The sequence below is a fragment of the Hyla sarda genome, chromosome 6, assembly GCF_029499605.1.
Source record: "Hyla sarda isolate aHylSar1 chromosome 6, aHylSar1.hap1, whole genome shotgun sequence".
Taxonomy (NCBI): Eukaryota; Metazoa; Chordata; class Amphibia; order Anura; family Hylidae; genus Hyla; species Hyla sarda.
In genome coordinates, this window is record NC_079194.1 from 98,108,063 (window position 1) to 98,126,027 (window position 17,965).

Genomic DNA, 17,965 nt, shown 5'->3' on the forward strand with positions numbered 1-17,965 from the left:
TACAGAGTAGAGAGTACTGATTGGCTGACTGCACAGGCTTGCTCCTGTGAGGGAGACAGACTGACACGCCTCCTCCAGCCTGCACAATGAAAAAGTAACTAACCGGCAGATAAATGCTTATATCTATGGATATATAGGTCCGAGACACATAAAAATTATATGCACATGATCAGGATTGGGTCCTGAGTAACTTATCGCTTTTTTTCTTTTTTTTGCACTATGACAGGTACGTTTTAAAGACCAGCACTCTATATATACTTTGCGGGCGTGCAGGAGGTCTATGAAGCGAGTGCAGGAGCTGCGCTAGCTTTGTAGACAGTGAGTGTTGGCAGGCAACACTCACAGATAATGATCGTCAATCAGCAATCATGCTAGTGTTGGTATTAACCACTTTACACAAAATCAGGTACATGTATGTTATGATTAGGGATGACTTCCCGCATCATCAGGTACATGTACCTGATGGAAATAAACTGTCACAGCGCCGCCGGGCACTGTGACAGTTTATTGAGCTCGGCTGCGCTGCACAGATGTGTACTCCATTGAATTATGTGTATAATAGTAAAAAAAATTTAAAAAAAAAGTGTGGAAAAAAGTGAAAAAAATTGCGACTTTTTTTAATAAAAAATTTGAAAAATAAAATTAAAAAAATGTGAACAATATATATATATATATATAAAAAATAAATCAATTATATGGGTATATAATGCACCTCCAAAAATAGTCCCCCCAAATACATCAACATGCCCTGCAAAAAAAGAGTCCTCACACAAGTTCCAGCTCACAGAATACAGCGACTTACAAACATGATAAAAAAAAAAAAAGTTTTTATGCCATAAATAAATTAAACTATAAAAAAAGTATATAAATTTGGTATTGCCGTATTTGTATCAACCATCAGTGTAATGTTAACATGTAATTTATACCGCATGGCGAACGGCCTAAAAAAATTTATAAAAAAACAACCGCAGAATAGATTTCTTTATGTATACCAACTCATAAAAAATATAATAAAAAACGATCAGTGTCACATGTACCCCAGAATGGTACCAATGAAAGCGTCAACTTGTCTCCCAAAAAATATTTTTGCACCCCAAGGCCCCTGTAATTTTATATGATGCCAACAAAATATCCTAAACTAATAGGATGCCCCAAAAATCCACACAGCACACCTTTATGTCTGAGGCCTGTGTGAGAGACATATAGCGCACAAAGGCAACATATTTCTAAGTACATCAGAATTCGGGGTTTCATCTGGTAAATAAGGTAAAAATCTATAAAGGTTTGAGGGTTCAAGAATTTAGTAAAGAGTTAAATAAACATGACAGAGAATGGAAGACATGGGAATAATTTTGATCTTTGTTTAGAATGTTTCTTGTTTTTTTTTTCTATCTCTGGACAGTGGGTGGCTGGGTGGGGGGTAATGTTTAGGTTTATAACATTAATGTTTGCATAATGCTGTTCCTTTTGCTTTGTTAACTTTTTTTGTAAAACTATAAAAGGAAAAACAAAAAATAATTGGTCACACAAAAACTAAGCCCTCATATGGCCCTGTGGCTGGAAGAATAAAAGAGTGATGGCTCTTCAAAGGCAGGGAGGTAAAAATACAAAAACGAAAAAGTTAAAAACGACTCGGTCTGTAAGGTCAAAATGGGTCTGGTCATGGAAGGGTTAAAGAGATGGTAATAACAGTCACAGTATTAGAAATAATGAATAACAGGCGTGACAGCACTCTTTAGTTGGGACTTGGGACTCTAGAAGAATATTGATCTTTGGTACCTACAGTTTACACATTTATTTATAAAAATATTTAGTTAATTTATAAAGGAAATCACAAATGGTTCACATTGCCCAACAGGGCTTTACTTACAACAAATTGGAATGAATCAGATCATGAGACTAATTTAAAAAACATCAACTTTAAAAGTTGCTTCATAACATAGTTCAGTGGGAGACAGTAACTTATGCACTGATAATTTCCATGTGTTTCATGTGTCTATCAACTCAGCTTTTCTTTAAAAATACCATACCACAGCAACTGTCACTTTCCATAGCACTTATGCTACATTACCTCAGAACAGCTTCACACAACACATTCGTTAGCCTGATTCCCTGTTAATTTGAGTGACACTTTTTTGCAGTGTGTATCTTCCATGTATCTTGCTGAGACAACTCGTAAACACTGGCTACAAGGCAATTTAACCCAGTGGACGATCAAGTTCATGGATGAAGGTAGATCATGGATCCAGATAAAGGTCTGTGCAGGCCCATGAGGGCTTCCTTCTAAAGCTACCCTTAGTTCAGTTTCATAAATGAACTTGACCTAGGAATAATACGCTGTCTGGTTAACACTATTGCTTTGCAACAAGCGGGTCTTTGACTACATGTAGTTAAATTGGAGTAGTGAAAAACTATTCGACGGTGGAGAATGGCACATTTACTTTTTGTTGTAACTTAGCCCATATAATGCGAGCTAGTATCAACCCCTTAACCTGTTAAGGACCAAGGCCATACAGGTATGCCTTTGCTCCCTGGTACTTAAGGACCAAGAGCGTACCTGTACGCCCATGGGAATTTCGGTCCCCGCCGTGCGCCGGGTGGGGACCGGACCGGGGTGACTGCTGATATCGATCAGCAGGCACCCCACGCAAATGCCCAGGGGGGTCATCAGACCCCCCCATGTCGGCGATCGGCGCAAATCGCAAGTGAATTCACACTTACAGGTCTATGGTGACCCGGAATATAAGGGGGATTGCAGTTGTCACCCCTCTTATCCCTGCTATTGAGCGTCTAGAAGCGACGTCCAATAGTAGATCGGGGGCGGAGGGGTTAACTTTCGTTTTCCCCGTTCTGTCCACACACAATAGGCCGAGCAGAATGGGGAAACGACAGAGGACCGGCACCGAAGTCCACTTACCCTGCGGGCGAGGCTGCGGGCGAGGATTGATGTAGGAGATCGAAGGGCGACAATGTCGTGTAGCTGGATACCTGGATCCGACGGAAGCCGGTAAGTTGCCTAGCAACATCTAGAGGGCTACAGTCTGAGACCACTATACAGTGGTCTCTACACTGTAACCCTCCAGATTTTGAAAAACTACAACTCCCAGCATGCCCAGACAGCTGTCATGCTGGGATTTGTAGTTTTGCAACAGCTGGAGCAGTAAACTGTGCAGTGAACTGTGGCCCTCTAGATCTTGCCAAACTACATCTCCCAGCGTGTCCACATAGCAGTTTGCTTTCTGGGCATGCTGGGATTTGCAGTTTTGCAACAGCTGGAGGGTCACAGTTTGGAGATCACTGTGCAGTGGTTTCTAAACTGTAGCCCTCCAGATGTTGCAAAACTGCAAATCCCAGCATGCTCAAACAGCAAACAGCTGTCTTGCCACGCTGGGAGTTGCGTACCTCCAGCTGTTGCATAACTACATCTCCCATCATGCACTTCGGCAAACAGTACATGCTGGGAATTGTAGTTTTGCAACAGCTGGAGGCACACTGGTTGGAAAATACTGAGTTAAGTGACAGAAACTAACTGAAAGTTTTCCAACCAGTGTGCCTCCAGCTGTTGCAAAAGTACAACTCCCAGCATGCACGGTCTGTCAGTGCATGCTGGGAGTTGTAGTTTTGAAACAGCTGGAGGTTTGCCCCCCCATGTGAATTTACAGGGTACATTCACATGGGCAGGTTTACAGTAAGTTTCCTGCTTCAAGTATGAGCTGCGGCAAATTTTTCGCTGCAGCGCATACTCCTAGCGGTAAGCTCACTGTAAACCTCCGCCAGTGCGAATGTACCCTAAAAACACTACACTACACTAACACATAATAAAGGGTAAAACACTACATATACACCCCCTTACACTGTCACCCCCAATAAAAATGAAAAACGTATTGCACAGCAGTGTTTCCAAAACAGAGCCTCCAGCTGTTGGAAAACAACAACTCCCAGCATTTCCGGACAGCCACTGACTGTCCAGGCATGCTGGGAATTTAGCAACAGCTGGAGGCACCCTGTTGGGGAATCACTGGCGTAGAATACCCCTATGTCCACCCCTTTGCAATCCCTAATTTAGACCTCAAATGCGCATGGCAATCTCTCACTTCAGAGCCCTGTCGTTTTTCAAGGAAACAGTTAAGGACCACATATGGGGTATTTCCTCGGGAGGAATTGCACTACAAATTTTGGGGGGCTTTTTCTCCTTTTACCCCTTATGAAAAGGAAAAGTTGGGGGCTACACCTGCCTGTTAGTGTAAAAAAAATTACACTAACATTGCTGGTGTTGCCCCATACTTTTTATTTTCACAAGTGTTAAAAGGAAAAAAATACCCCCAAAATTTGTAACGCAATTTCTCCTGAGTACGGAAATACCCCATATGTGGGCGTGAAATGCTCTGCGGGCACACAACAAGGCTCAGAAGTGAGAGCGCACCATGTACATTTGAGGCCTAAATTGGTGATTTGCACAGGGGAGGCTGATTTTACAGCAGTTCTGAAATAAACGCCAAAAAATAAATACCCACATGTGACCCCATTTTGGAAAGTACACCCCTCATGGAACGTAAAAAGGGGTATAGTGAACTTTAACACCCCACAGGTGTTTCACAAATTTTCATTAAAGTTGGATGGGAAAATAAAAAATAAAAAAATGTTCACTAAAATGCTGGTGGAAAATAGGAAAAAAGCCCCCCAAAATTTGTAACCCCATTTCTCTTGAGTAAGAAATACCCCATATTTGGATGTAAAGTGCTCTGCTGGCAAACTACAAGGCTCAGAAGAGAAGGAGTGCCAATGGGATTTTGAAGAGAAAATTTGTCCATAATTGAAGGCCACGTGTGTTTACAAAGCCCCCATAGTGTCAGAACAATGGACCCCTCCCACATGTGACCCCATTTTGGAAACTACAATCCTCACGTAATGTAATAAGGGGTACAGTGAGCATTTACCCCCCACAGGTGTCTGACAGATTTTTGGAACAGTGGTCCGTGAAAATGAAAAATTTAGTTTTTCATTTGCTCAGCCCACTGTTCCAAAGATCTGTCAAAAGCCATTGGAGTGTAAATACTCACTGCACTGTTTTTAAATTATGTGAGGGATGCAGGTTCCAAAATTGGGTCACATGTGGGGCGGTCACCTGTCCTGGCACCACGGGGGGCTTTGTAAACGCACATGGCCCCCGACTTCCATTCCAAACAAATTCCCTTTCTAAAAGCTCAATGGCGCTCCTCCTCTTCTGAGCATTGTAGTGCGCCAGCAGAGCACTTGACGTCCACACATGGGGTATTTCCATACTCAGAAGAAATGACGTTACAAATTTTGGGGGTAATTTTCTCCTATTACCCCTTGTAAAAATGTAAAATTTGGGGAAAACCCAGCATTTTAGTGAAACATTTTTTTTTCATTTACACATCCAACTTTAACAAAAAGTCGTGAAATACCTGTGAGGTGTTAAGGCTCACTGTACCCATTGTTACATTCCTTGAGGGGCGTAGTTTCCAAAATAGTATGCCATGTGTTTTTTTTTTGCTGTTCTGGCACCATAGGGGCTTCCTAAATGCAACATGGCCCCCAAAACCCAATTCAGCTAATTTTGCTTTCAAAAAGCCAAATGTGACTCCTTCTCTTCTGAGCATTGTAGTGCGCCAGCAGAGCATTTTATGTTCTAACATCGGGTATTTCCATACTCAGAAGAGATGGGGTTACAAATTTTGGGGGATATTTTCTCCCATTATCCTTTATAAAAATGGTAAACTTGGGAAAAAACCTGCACTTTAGTGAAACATTTTTTTTTTCATTTACACATCCAACTTTAACGAAAAGTCATCAAACACCTGTGGGGTGTTAAGGCTCACTGGACCCCTTGTTACGTGCCTTAAGGGGTGTAGTTTCCAAAATGGTATGCCATGTGGGGGGCTTTCTGCTGTTCTGGTACCATAGGGGGTTCCTAAATGTGACATGCCCCCCAAGAACCATTTCAGAAAAACTCACTCTCCAAAATCCCATTGTCGCTCCTTCCCTTCTGAGCCCTCTACTGCGCCCACCGAACACTTGACATACACATATGAGGTATTTCCTTACTTGAGAGAAATTGGGTTCCAAATTTTGAGAGGATTTGTCTCCTTTTACCTCTTGTAAAAATTCAAAACTGGGTCTACAAGAACATGCAAGTGTAAAAAATGAAGATTTTTAATTTTCTCCTTTATTTTGCTGTTATTCCTGTGAAACACCTAAAGGGTTAACACACTTACTGAATGTCATTTTGAATACTTTGAGGGGTGCAGTTTTTATAATGGCATCATTTGTGGGGTATTTCTAATAGGAAGGCCCTTCAAATCCACTTCAAACCTGAACTGGTCCATGAAAAATTCCAATTTTGAAAATTTTGAGAAAAATTGGAAAATTGCAGCTGAACTTTGAAGCCCTCTGATGTCTTCCAAAAGTAAAAACATGTCAACTTTATGATGCTAACATAAAGTAAACATATTTTATTTGTGAATCAAAATATAATTTATTTGGAATATCTATTTTCCTTACAAGCAGAGAGCTTCAAAGTTAGAAAAATGCAAAATTTTAAATTTCATCAAATTTTGGAATTTTTCACCAAGAAATGATGCAAGTATCGACAAAATTTTACCACTAACATAAAGTAGAATATGTCACAAAAAAAACTATCTTGAAATCAGAATGAAAGATAAAAGCATCCCAGAGTTATTAATGCTTAAAGTGAAAGTAGTCAGATGTCCAAAAAACGCTCTGGTCCTACAGTGAAAATTGGCTGGGTCGTTAAGGGGTTAAGGACACAGACCATTATGACCAGAGCGTTTTTTTGCACATTTCAGAGATTGTTTTTTTGTGACATATTTGACTTAAATTTTCATGTATGTTACATGTTCTTGTAGACCCAGTTTTTGAATTTTTACAAGGGGTAAAAGGAGAAAAAGCCCCTCAAAACTTGTAACCCCATCACGAAGAAAGGAAATACCTCATATGTGAATGTAAAGTGTTCTGTGGGTGCACTAGAGGGCTCAGAAGTAAAGGAGTGACAAGGAGATTTTGGAGAGTGAATTTTGCTGAAATGGTTTTTGGGGGGCATGTCACATGTAGGAAGCCCCTATGGTGCCATAACAGCTAAAAAAAAAAAACACATGGCACATTATTTTGGAAACTATACACCTCAAGGTACGTAACAGGGGGGCCAGTGAACCTTGTGTTTGACGACTTTTCGGTAAAGTCGGATGTGTAAATTAATTTTAATTTTTTTCACTGAAATGCAGTTTTTTACCATTTTTCACAAGAGGTAAGAAGAGAAAATGCCCCCCAAAATTTGTAGTCCCACTTCTGAGTATGGAAATACCCCATATGTGGACGTCAAGTGCTCTGCAGGCGCACTATAATGCTCAGAAGAGGAGTCACATTTGGCTTTTGGGGAGAGAATTTTGCTGAAATGGTTGTTGGCGGGTATGTTGCATTTAAGAAGTCCCTAAGGTGCCATAACAGCAAAAAAAAAAAAAACCTACATGGCATACTATTTTGGAAACTACACCCCTCAAGGAACGTAACAAGGGGTACAGTAAGCCTTAACACCCCACAGGTGTTTGATTACTTTTTTGTTAAAGTCAGGTCTGTAAATGAATTTTTTTTTTTCACAAATTACATTTTCCCCCCAAATTTTTAATTTTTACAATTGTAATAGGGGAAAAAGCCCCCCAAATTTGTAACCCCATTTCTTCTGAGTAACCCCATTTCTTCTGAGTATGGAAATACCCCATGTGTGGATGTCAAGTGCTCTGCTGACACACTACAATGCTCAGGAGAGAAGGAGCGCCATTGAGCTTTTGGAGAAAGAATTTGGAATGGAAGTCGAGGGCCATGTGCATTTACAAAGCCCCCCTTGGTGGCAGAACAGTGGACCCCCCCCAATGTTACTCCATTTTGGAAACTACACCCCTCAAAGAATTTAATAAGGGGTGCAGTGAGAATTCACACCCCACTGGCATTTGACAGATCTTTGGAACAGTGGGCTGTGCAAATGAAAAATAATTTTTTTCATTTTCACGGACCACTGTTCCAGAAATCTCTCAGACATCTGTGGGGTGTAAATGCTCACTGCACCCCTTATTACATTCTGTGAGAGGTGTCATTTCCAAAATGGGGTCACATGTGGGGGGGGGGGGGTTGCATTGTTCTGGCACCATGGGGGCTTTGTAAAGACACGTGGCTTTCAATTCCGGAAAATTTTTCTCTCCAGATGCCCAATGGCACTAATTCTCTTCCGAGCATTGTAGTTCACCCGCAGAGCTTATTACATCCACATATGGGGTATGTTCTTACTCAGAAGAAATGGGGTTATACACTTTCAATGGCTTTTTTCCTATTTTCCCTTGTGAAAATGAAAAATTTTGGGTAATACCAGCATTTCAGTTAAAAAAACAAAATTTTTCATTTTCCCATCCAACTTTAACAAACATTTGTCAAACACCCTTGTTACGTTCCGTGAGGGGTGCAGTTTTCAAAATGGGTTCACACATATTTTTTTTTGCGTTTATGTCAGAACCACTGTAAAATCAGCCACCCTTGTGCAAATCACCAATTTAGGCCTCAAATGTACATAGTGCGCTCTCACTCCTGAGCCATGTTGTGTGTCCGCAGGGCATTTTACGCCCACATATGGAGTAATTCGGTACTCAGGGGAAGTTGCGTTACAAATTTTGGGGGTCTTTTTTTCCTTTTACCTGGGGCAACACCAGCATGTTAGTGTAATTTTTTTTTTTTTTTTTTTTTACACTAACAGGCTGGTGTAGACCCTTTTCCTTTCCATAAACTTTTCCTTTCCATAATGGGTAAAAGGAGAAAAAGCCCCCCAAAATTTTAATGCAATTGCTCCTGAGTACGGAAATACCCCATATGTGGCCCTTAACTGTTTCCTTGAAATACGACAGGGCTCGTAGTGAGAGAGCGCCATGCGCATTTGAGGACTAAATTAGGGATTTGTGTAGGGGTGGACATAGAGGTATTCTACAACAGTGATTCCCAAACAGGGTGCCTCCAGCTGTTGCTAAACTCCCAGCCTGCCTGGAAGGTCAGTGGCTTTCCAGAAGTGCTGGGAGTTGTTGTTTTGCAACAGCTGGAGGCTCCGTTTTGGAAACACTGCCGTACAATACTGTTTTCATTTTTATTGTGGAGGAGGGGGGACAGTGTACGTGGGTGTGTATGTAGTGCTTTACCCTTTATTATGTGTTAGTGTAGTGTTTTTAGGGTACATTTGCACTGGCGGGGGATTACGATCAGTTTCCCACTAGGAGTTTGCGCTGTGCGGAAAATTTGCCGCAGCTCAAACTTGAAGCAGGAAACTCACTGTAAACCCGCCCATGTGAATGTACCCTGTACATTAATTGCCGCAGACCATCTGTCTTAATTGATCAGCGACATGGGGGGGGGGGGGTTGCAAGTGGGTTGCACGGGGTGCCTGCTGAATGATTTCAGCAGGCATCCTGGTCCGGTTCCCACCAGGTACGCCCTGGGTCCTTAAGTACTAGGGAGCCAGGGCATACATGTACGCCCTGTGTCCTTAAGTGGTTAAACAGATTGCTTATTGATGCAAAAAACAAGCGTCATGACCTAAAGGTTAAAAAAAAGGGCTCCTCTCACAACTAATTCCCTGCTATCACCATTCCAATCTCCTTTGTGGGTCTCATCCAAGGAGCATTGAAGAAAATACCTTGTCACTGAATCATTGGCTTAGGTGGGTCACTTCTGTGGCAAGGTATTGGCTGAACTGCCATTTCCTGTGTGCCGACCCAGAACCAGGAATTAGAGATCAGCAAAGACCCATTAAGCATTGGAATGATAGTGGCAAGGCATCTGTCAGGTGAGTAACCCTGTTTTCTAAAGTGTACCTGCCACTTAAAAGACTTTTGACATATCCTAGCGACATATTAAAATTTTTGATTGGTGGGGTCTGAGTGTTTTGATCACCACTGATCAGTAGAATGAGCCAGGAGAAGTCCACACTGCTGCACACTCCTCTCCCTGCTCTGAGTCACGTTATCCAGGCACGCTCCATAGACATACATTGTAAGTGTATCTCGAAATGGAGCAGGGATAGAAGCTGCTGAATGCCAACTTCTCCCAGCCCATTCTTAGCCTCCTGCCAATTAAAACATTTGACATGTTGCTAGGACATATGAAAAGTCATATGAAGAGTCTTTTACCTATACCAATCCAAATCTATATGGAATTTATTTATTTAGAATAACGACCAAATCATTTAGGACATGTCTAGACGTAGCTGATTGGCTGCAGATTTGGGGTGCAGATTTTGCACTGGAAAACTGCACTAAAATACAATATATTACATGTGGATGGGGTTTTGAAAAATTTTGAGAATTTTTCAACATATACACTGATATTTTTTTAATTCATAAACCCCCAGCATGCTTATTCTTAGAAATGAGCTAGCAAAATCCTGCAAACCAGGATTTGACCGAAACTAACTCGCACGAGCAGGTAAATAGCGCGAAAAACCGTGGAAGCGTAGTTTTTTGGCAGACGGAAGAAGCAGGGCAGCCAGGGGGTGGTTAGATGACATCGGGACATCAGCATATCACATGACAAGGTCTATCATGTGACTTGCTGCTTACTGTGCCAATCAGCACAAAGGCCAATAGGACACAGCAAGGAGGGAGGGCATTTTTACACAGATAAAAGGGCAGTGATGTCACCTACTGCATTCAGTTCGGTAGAACTGCTGGAGAGAGACAGGGAGAGAGACAGAAATAGGGACAGTTAGTGATTAGACAGATAGAGAGATACAGATTAGAAAGAGAGAGAATGAGAGATACAGATTAGAAAGAAATACCTTGTGTGTGTGTGTGTGTGTGAACAGGATTTAAACCCCATGCAACAATCCTATAGGGGCTCATATACACCAAAACAGCATATAAGGGGACATCCTAATCATGGCCTCCGAAGGGTTCATCTTTTGCTACCACAAATCCACAGTCTTTTTTAAGGCTCATACCTGCATATACCTGAACTGAATAGTGTTTCTGAACCAACTCCAGTGGCCATTGAGGTGCAGTGATCTGTGCCACCCGCCCACAAAGTGTATTCAAGTGGCAACTATATACTGTAACTAGAATGCCTGTCAACACAGTTGTGAATATAGTGAATATAATAGATTTTCACAAACACCTTCAATAGTCATTGTGCTCATTGTGCTGTCATCTCTGCCATGCAAAAAGGGATACTTTATGCCACTTTATTTTGGTGTGAATAAGCCTAAAGAAATGGGCGAGCTGTAATAGTTACCATGGGTTACCACGTGTCACAATAACTGAGCCTTAAAAAAACTTTAACACTACTTGAATACATTCCTAACAGTGTTAGACAGGGGTTAAGAGCTGTTAGGCAGCGTTATAAACATGTTTAGGGGCTTATTTCATTGCCGGTTCGAGTCGAACCGAACTTGTGATTTCCAAAAAGTTCAGCAAGTCCGGCGAACCAAACTTTTCAAAAGTTCGCTCAACTCTACTTATTCTGTTTCAGAAATCCTCTTTAATTTCATCACAAAATTGCCTCTCCAATGTATAGCCCTGAAATCTGTCCACAGCACAATCTATCACAAAATCTATATGTTACATAGATTTATAGTAGGATCTATGTCAGAAATATTGTACTGTACCACTGGATTTACCATAAATTTTTATGTGTCTGGCCAACATCAAGTCACATGATGATTTTTCAAAGACCTCTCACATTCCTAACACCAAAACAATAATGCTGTTTGATTTATAGATTAGAATTAGTTATAATTCTATTTGTTCTTAGATGTTGATGTAAGTATTATAATAGGGACCTCCTTTGTAAACTTTAATGTTCTTATATCTCATCTTGCTTGGAATAAATGATCAATGTGTATTTCTACCAAATAATACCACAAGATGTTCTATTCATCTCAAGTGAGACAAGTGGGATTCTGTGGCAAATAAAGGACAACGACTGAGTGTTTGGTAAGAATATACTTCTTCTAATGATACCTTTAATTTTAACTCCTTTACCTCCAAAAAATCCCCATGGCACCTGTTACAATACAAGCTTTCCCCAGACTGGAGGAAGGAATTAGAAAGTTGAGAATGCCGTATTGTTTGCATTGTACATAATGACAGCCTTTCATAAAGTGTAGAGTTACTATACAAGTGGATCACACAACCGTAAACATTAGCAATTTACTGTACGATAGCATCAGTGCATGGCGATAATTCTTTATTCAAAAGTCATACGTATGACATATACAGGAGCCAACTAAATGGAAGACAGAAAAGGCATAGTAATCTAGAAAACTATGGAGTCTTGGGATGTAAAAGGAAGACGTTAGATGGGACGTATACAACAGAACTACAAAAGACATGGATAACAATGATAACAATGATAACAAGTGTTTTGTATTGTTTGATAATTACACATCAATGAAACAAGATATAAATCTGCAGTTTTTCAATGCTTTAGGGCAACCAAAGCTATATTGTCTAAGTCATACCTTGTCTTTGACGGTGTCATATACTGAGATTATACGAACTTGGCTCCAGCGACAAAGACCCCGATACCAGAGTACTAATTTCCATTTTTACTAACTTCATTGTCTCAATGTCGCAAAGTATAGTGCTATCCAAAAGCCAATGTATTTGAGAGTTTTGCTATAGGGCAATCTGTGTTCCTTCTTGACATCTAAAGGGACCTTGGATTCTATAGGTTGCTTATACCTCTTAAGAGCTAATATGCTTATAGAACAGCAACATATTTCACGGCGTTTCAAAATGATTGTCAACATATAAACATGTAGAATTCTGGATACACATGTGCCAATTATATGGTTATCCAATGAACCTAACAATTTGTGTTCTTAGAGAATGAGAGGAAACCCTTGCCAACATGAGAAGAGCACCAAACAAATGTTGTTCTTGATAAAAATTTGACACCAGGACCTGTATTCTAAAAGTAAACAGTAATGACCAGTGAAGAACCATGATGTTTTTAACTAGAATATGGCAAAACCATTTATATGGCATTGTTCATATTAAACAGAGAATTATAGGAAAGAACCTTATATATCTTGACAAGGATATTAGACAATTTGTCCATAGTGGTATGGCTACCTCTGGCACATATTAGCTATGCTAATACTAGCTTTGGAAAATATTTACACTATACCTTGATGTCTCACTCACCCATAAACAAGCAATCCTAAAAGTGTGTGTAAATATGTTAAAATATGTGTATGTATAAGAGTATCTATTTCTGGGCGACATCCATTATACATACAGCAGATTTATGTAGATTAACTAAACACACTCCAAATATGGCAGGTGCTGACACTCGCTGTGACCGGCTTCAGACTTACTTCTGAACCCAGTCACTTAACTGTCTAGATGCCAGGGTCAATAATTACTGTAGCATGTAGGTAGTTAGAACTAAGTGTGGCCCTGGACAAAAATAAAAGTTGAGCCAGCAGGTCAAGTGACCAAAGATCACCATGTTGTGCTCCCTGATTGTACTACATTTCTGGGATTGCGCTCCAAACCACAAGTGGTTGTGACTGAGAATTGACAAACATAATGGCCCTGATTTACTATTGTAAACACGACATGTATTGTCGGGTTGTGCGCCAGATTCTGGCGCATTGCACCAGAAATTCTGTCTGTGCCAGAATCTGCGCCAGAATTGAAAAAAACCCGACCAACTCTCCATTTTACTGAGAAACCCCTGAAAAGGGGCGTGGCCATCAGGAAAAGGGGGCATGTCCCTGACATTTTCAAAAAATCCCAACACATTTACTAAGGTTTGCACAAAAAATGTGGTGGATTTGAGCTGAGGAAAACCTCACAGCTCAGAGCATAGTTAAAAAAAAGCAAAACGTAGGGAAAAGTGCAAAATGTAGGGAAACCTTAGTAAATACAGTGGAGAAATACTTGTAGGGAATTAAAACCCACAAACAAAACTTCACTCCACTCTTAGTAAATCAGGGCCAATATTTCTATCCGGTATGGAGTTCTGTCCACAGCAATTTGAGGGTTGCAAAGTGACCCTATTAACTTACATAAGAGGTGCTCAGGGCATCCTCCTCCTACACTTTACACTGGGCACACTTTTCCAGATTTCATCTAAGGGATCTGTTTTGTGACAGTATAGACAGTGCTCATGTAACTGCACTGTAGTCACTTATTTGGTATGTAAAGCCTGGGTAGATCTGTTATATATCACTTTCTGGGAACTGTATTGGGGGAATATTGGAACTGACCATTAATAACTTTGCTATGAGGTCCAGCCTTTCCTAGTTACATCGCTGGCTTAATCCAGCGATTTTCCAGAGTTGAATGTTTACCTCTTGTCCCATTTCCATACTGCAGAGTTTTGTTGACTGTGCTTTTGCATCAACCATGACATTAAACATGGTACAGATTGACTGAGGCACACGGAAATCTGTTGATCTGCTGGTTTTCTGCAACTTCACCTCAAATGCAATTCTAGTTCTGTGGGAAAATAAAACATTTTTTGTATCAGAAGTGAGCAATGTCAAAAACATTTTTTTTTTTTTATTGTACTGTACATCTGGTCATCTCAATACAGAGAAAAACTATATTTTACTAAGTTCCTATTTCTTCTATAGCACAAAATATTCAGTAGAGCCATACACAGATTGCATTCATATATGACATTGTCTCCTTTTTTAGCACTTGCTCATGATCAATACATCAGCTGGTTCGGTCCCAACTGAAGGCCTACAAAAAGGTCTTATGCCAAGATGTATCATCAGAGACACATCTCATGGTGGGTAAAAGCAAAGAGCTGTCGCGAGAGCTTTGCAAAACATAACCATGGTGTTGGTTACAGGTACATTTCTAAGCTTCTGAATGGGCCATAATACGGACATTAAAAGACAATCATCTCTACCTAAATTTGCCTCGACCGGGGGCTCCTCACATTATTTCTGACAGAGGAGAAAAAAGAATAATTAGAAGAGTCAAAAAGACCTGGAATTAGCAGGTACTTTTGTCTCAAAAATGCAAAAAAAAAACCAAGCAAACAGTATTTAGTGAGAAAAATGGAAACCTGTTCAATACTTATTTCACCCGCTGTATAATATGTCATAATATAATTTTTTTTATATAGTTAAACCTCTTTAAGGCTGCATTCACATCTCGTTTTTACATTACGGGTGCCGGATCCGGCTGGGGGAGGGGCAAACCGGGCTCTCCTGTACCCCAGCCGGACCAGCGCTGAACTCCATTCACTTTAATGAGCCGACCGGGTCAAACGTTGACTCCGATTGGCTCATTTTTGACCCGTATGCGGTTTCCTGACCGGACCTGAAACTGTAGTATACTACGGTTTTAGGTCCGGTCACAAAACTGGATAGGGGTCAAAAATGAGCCGACCGGAGTCACCGTTTGACTCCGGTCGGCTCATTAAAGTGAATGGAGTTCAGCGCTGGTCCGGCTGGGGTACAGGAGAGCCCGGTTTGCCCCTCCCCCAGCCGGATCCAGCACCCGTAATGTAAAAATGAGATGTGAATGCAGCCTAAGACAACCACCTAAGTTTGCACCAAAAAGCTTTCTTCTAGGGGGGTGGTCTTCTTAAAGAATGCATACTAAATAAGAAACAAAATCTGTCACAGAAAATTCAGTCTGGTCTTCTCAAGGAGGTTTCACTGTATTTACACTTACTGATCTGTAAGCATTTATGAAACTGAAAAGAAAAAAAGCCGAATATAGCTATGTATTTTTGGCAAGCACAATTGCAAATAGCTCAATGCGTGCAATGCTTTTAATCTATTTATTGCAATGTTTTTTTCTATTGATTTTTGACCTATTTTTAAAATACAAACATAAATGGAAATGTAATCTAAATCTCAAATATGTGGGACACAGGCAGTTTCATTTCAATCAATAGCCTGACGCCAAACAGGGAAAGAGTCAGGTAAGCAGCTTTCATAGACTGCAGACAGTGCCTGATCTCAGTATGTGCCTGCAGTCTGCTGACAGAGGTGCTACCTTAAAAAGTGCTTTGCTAATTCTGGGCACATACAGCCCTGCGAGCAGCTGGTGGTTTGTGCTTCCTGCGGTGCTCTAATTGCCTCAATGAAGGCTCCATCTGCTCCCTATGACTTCAAAGAAAACTCAGGGTGCAAATGGAATCGATCAAGTGCAAACTGGGCTTTAAGCTTTGGCATGTGGAGAGGATAGGTGTGCCTGACACTAATGCCACTGTGGGGATTCCCTCTGTGATTAGAAAGTGGCAAGAGCACAAGACCAAGATCTGGTTTCCAAGTCCTTGTGTTAAGTATTGTACAGAAACAATATACTCACAGCGCCGGAGACTGCGTAACATGACAGATCAGCGCAGGATAATGCCACTTGAATTATGATATGTGAAGCTGACTGTTTACCGAGAGCAACAGCCTTTTGTCGTCCATGAACTTTTAGGGTAATATCACAGTCCTAGGAGATACTTGTCAGCACCACTCCACCCACACTTTCAAATCCTAGGTTCAAGGTTTTAAACCGCAGGTCTAGGCGCTCTGCAGATCACTTGGTGCCCCTGTCGTAGCACACTATGCATATAATACCATTCAGAGGAAGGAATGACAACACGGCACCCAAGGTTCTGCTTCAACTTGCTGCTTTATTTGCCGATTACAGGGCATACGCAGAACCTTGGGTGCCATGTCGTTATTCTTTTCTCTGGAAACTTGTAGTGTAATTGCACACAACGGAGAAATGCTGCAGATTGGAAGAGGTAAAAACCACAGCGGAACACAGTCACAGACAAGTGGTTAAGGGGTTATCCACCATAAGGTGATTTATCATGTACCTGGCAGACAGTAATGGACATGCTTAGGAAGGGTCTGCGCTTGTCTTGGGGCTAAATGGCTATGGTGTGAGATTACCATAACACTGTGGCTAGCTTTTTGTGAACTGGTATTTCCTGTTTGACTTTTCTTTTTTGACTACAAATCCCACAATTCCATCTTCCTCCATCCCACACATCAGCCACCCCACCCAATGAAACATAAATGAGCTGCATCCATTCAAAGGCCTGTGGTTTTCAATCAGGGTGCCTACAGCTGTTACAGATTGATCTTTCTCCCACCAAGCGATCCCTCCACTCATTGAAGCAGACAGGCTCCCTGTCATCAGCTGACTAGTGAGTCAGGTCTCGGCCGCATTGCAAGCTGGGAAAAATCTGAGACAACAGTCATTTTGTATGCTGGTAAAAATAAATATTGGAGTGAAAATCACAGAATAATTGTGAGAAAACTGTCACACACAGGTACAGACACTATATTATGAACTACACTAACTTTACAGCCCCGGTAGCATAGTCAAATAAAAAAAATACCCCTTTAAGAATACCCCTTTAAGCTTTCACAAATGTTCTGCGTAGAAATTGTAAGTGGTGTGGATTTTAAAGGGTCACTTCATTCTGGCCGGCGGCAGGATATGGTGAAACTAAAAGTACAATCCCAGTGCCCGAGACTGGTGATCAGACTAACTGCCTGATGTCCCATCCCAATAGACCTAAATGGGACTTCCAGAATGGGACGTCAGGCAGTCAGTCTGATCACTTGTGTTTGCACTTTTAGTGTCATCATATCCTGTCACCGGCCAGAATGATTTTATATGGCAGTGGTATCCAAACTGTGGACCTCCAGCTGTTGCAAAATAACAACTCCCAGCATGCCGTTTTACAACATCTGGAGGGTCACAGTTTAGAGACCACTGTTATTAGGGGGGTTTCCCAAAATTTTCAATTGATGGCCTGTCCACGGGATAGACCTTCAATATCTGATCCCCTTCAGTCACCTGTTTGCCAGAACCCCCGTGCAGGATTTACACTGTGAACAGAGCCAGTAGCCTCAGCTCCATCTTAATCGTTCAGTGGCCATGCTGGATTACTGCAGCTAGGCTCCCATCGA

At 41.2% G+C, this 17,965-nt stretch overlaps 1 protein-coding gene across 11 annotated transcripts in view; it reads right to left on the reverse strand.

Annotated features, from left to right (window-relative positions):
• The window catches only part of CADPS (calcium dependent secretion activator), a 560,269-nt gene that overhangs the window by 86,693 nt on the left and 455,611 nt on the right, over positions 1-17,965 (reverse strand). For all 11 annotated transcript variants that reach the window (XM_056524520.1, XM_056524514.1, XM_056524517.1 and 8 more), the window contains one exon: positions 14,372-14,519. In XM_056524520.1, coding sequence (XP_056380495.1) covers positions 14,372-14,519 — 148 coding nt within the window. The remainder of the gene's footprint in view (positions 1-14,371; positions 14,520-17,965) is intronic.